Source organism: Pygoscelis adeliae, unplaced genomic scaffold (assembly GCF_000699105.1).
Source record: "Pygoscelis adeliae isolate BGI_AS28 unplaced genomic scaffold, ASM69910v1 Scaffold472, whole genome shotgun sequence".
NCBI classification, from domain to species: domain Eukaryota; kingdom Metazoa; phylum Chordata; class Aves; order Sphenisciformes; family Spheniscidae; genus Pygoscelis; species Pygoscelis adeliae.
Window position 1 is genome coordinate 216733 of NW_008824239.1, and position 2200 is coordinate 218932.

General features: G+C 57.7%; 1 protein-coding gene across 3 annotated transcripts in view; it reads left to right on the top strand.

Moving 5' to 3' along the window:
• Positions 1–196: 196 nt before the first annotated feature.
• Positions 197–2200, top strand: part of MYBPH (myosin binding protein H) — an 11807-nt gene continuing 9803 nt past the window's right edge. For all 3 annotated transcript variants that reach the window (XM_009335100.1, XM_009335101.1, XM_009335099.1), the window contains exons 1-2: positions 197–679; positions 920–1054. In XM_009335100.1, coding sequence (XP_009333375.1) covers positions 403–679; positions 920–1054 — 412 coding nt within the window. In that variant the 5' untranslated portion in view covers positions 197–402. The remainder of the gene's footprint in view (positions 680–919; positions 1055–2200) is intronic.

Sequence of the window (2200 nt, forward strand, 5' to 3'; positions counted from 1 at the left end):
GGGGGGATTGCAGGGGGAGGCAGGACCATGTGCTGCAGTCCCATAGGAGGGGGTAGGGGCGTGCTGCTGAATGTGCAGGTCCTGGGTGGCTATTCCTGGCAGCCCCCGCCTGCGCAGGCAGATTGGTTTGCAGGGAGGTGACAAGTGCCAGCCGAAGCCTATAAAAGTCTCCCAGCCTCTGATCTGGCTCAGTGACCTGGTTCCCCCCTCCCAGCACAGCAGTCACGGCGCAGAGTGGAGAGTGGAGACGCCTGGTGCAGAGCAGGGACCCCAGCTTCGGAGTCAAGATCCCAGATCTGGAGGAGACACCTTTGGTCTAGAGCAGGGACCCCAAAACAGAGCGGCGATCCCACAGCAGAGACCCCAAAACATCCTCTTTCCCAGCCCCCAGGCTTTGCAGCAATGACCGGCAAAACTGCACCTCCAGCCACAGACCCAGCTCCGGCGGCTCAAAAGAAAGAGCCAGTGCCAGCCCCAAAGGAAGAACCAGCACCAGCCCCAGCTGCTGAGGAGCCCCCTGCCCCTGAGCATCCCCCTGCCGCGGAGCAGCCCACAGCAGACGAGCCTGCTCCCGTCCCCACGGCAGAAGCAACTCCAGCCCCTGAAGAAGGTCCCCCAGCTCCCCCAGCTGAACCCCAAGCCCCAGCTCCTGAACCTAAGCCTGAGAAACCAAAGGCAGGTGAGGACAGGACCGGACACTGAAATGGGGAGGGGAGATAAGCAAGGCTGGGATGGGGCATGTTGGGGTGCCGGGGTGAAGGGACAGAGGGATGAAGTCATCAAGGATATTTTTGCAGTGGGATAGGGCTGGGGGATTAGGAGGATGGGCGGGCTGAAGACCAACATGGAGGGTGGGTGATTGCCCTCCAACAGCCCTGGTACTCGAGAGTCTGTCCTCACCACTGCGGGTTTGTTACAGAGCCGCCCAGCTCCCCCTTGTCCTTGGCCGTGGAAGAAGTGAGCGAAAACTCGGTTACGTTGACCTGGAAAGCCCCGGAGCAGACAGGCCACTCGGGCCTGGATGGATACGTGGTGGAGATCTGCAAAGATGGAAGTAGGCTTGGGCTTTCCTGCCTCGTAAGCATGGAGAGCTGGTGTGTTGCTGTGGAGGCATGGGACAGAGCTGGGCAAAACCTGGCAGCGCGTTTCCTCGGGCACCATTTCCCTTTCTTTGCCCAAATGAATTCATTTTAAATGGTCATTTTTTTTCAGTGGAGGAGAGGGGCTTCCCACTGGCTTCAGGTAGTAGTGATGTCTTTAGTGGGGGGCTGGACCAGGTTTAATGTCACTGCCATGTCCAGCTAGAGGATGGAGGAGAGACCAGCATACCCACTGAGGGTGGTCTCTGATGAGCTCCAGCTCTGCAGAGACCTGGGGTTGGGATGGTGATGCAAGACCTCATGAGGAAGAAGATGCAATTCTCACGTGTTTGCCCAAAATGAAGTGCAGAAGGAATGGGGATAAGGTGGGAGGATGAGGGAGGAAAGGATCCTGGGCAGTGCAAGAGGGACTGGCATGCGCCAGCAGGCAAGCCCTGCCCAAGCAAGATGGGGCTCGAGGTGCCTGGAAGGAGGATGGCCGTGGTGGATGGAGGTGGGCTGGTGGGTGGCAACAATTATTGGTGGTTCTTCAGTTGCATTGCTGGTTGGTGGAATGGGGTAGGTGGACAAGACTTGTGTTTTGTGCACTCTCTTGAAGCCCTGCTTGGCTTTGGGGTGAGAGTGAATGACCTGTGTGGCTGAGGGGATCTGCAAGGGGAGGCTGAGGCTGGTGGACTGGGTGCTGCATAAGGCTGGAGTGGTTTGGGAGACCCAGGTGGTCCGTGGGCCTTGGGAAACTTGATCTATGACCCTTGGCTGTTTAGCTCGTGGCAGGCACGATCAACACATGCTTGGCTGTGGGAGGCTTTCATCACTGGGCTGCGGATTGGGGAGGTAACCATGGATGGATGGGATGTGTGAGGAGGCCCTTGTGTGGGACAAGGAAAGATGCAACCATTCCTGGAGGGTGCTGGCTGACAGCCACCCAAAGGTCACAGTTTTGGAAGCTCTCCTAGCTTGCTTTGGGCTTGGCTGGGTGACAGGAGAGCTCTAGTCATTCAGTGATAACCACATGGGCTCCGTGACTGCTGTATTTGCGCTGGGACAAGACCCTGGTTGGCTAAAATATGGTGAGATTTGAGTGAGGGCTGGTTTGAGTA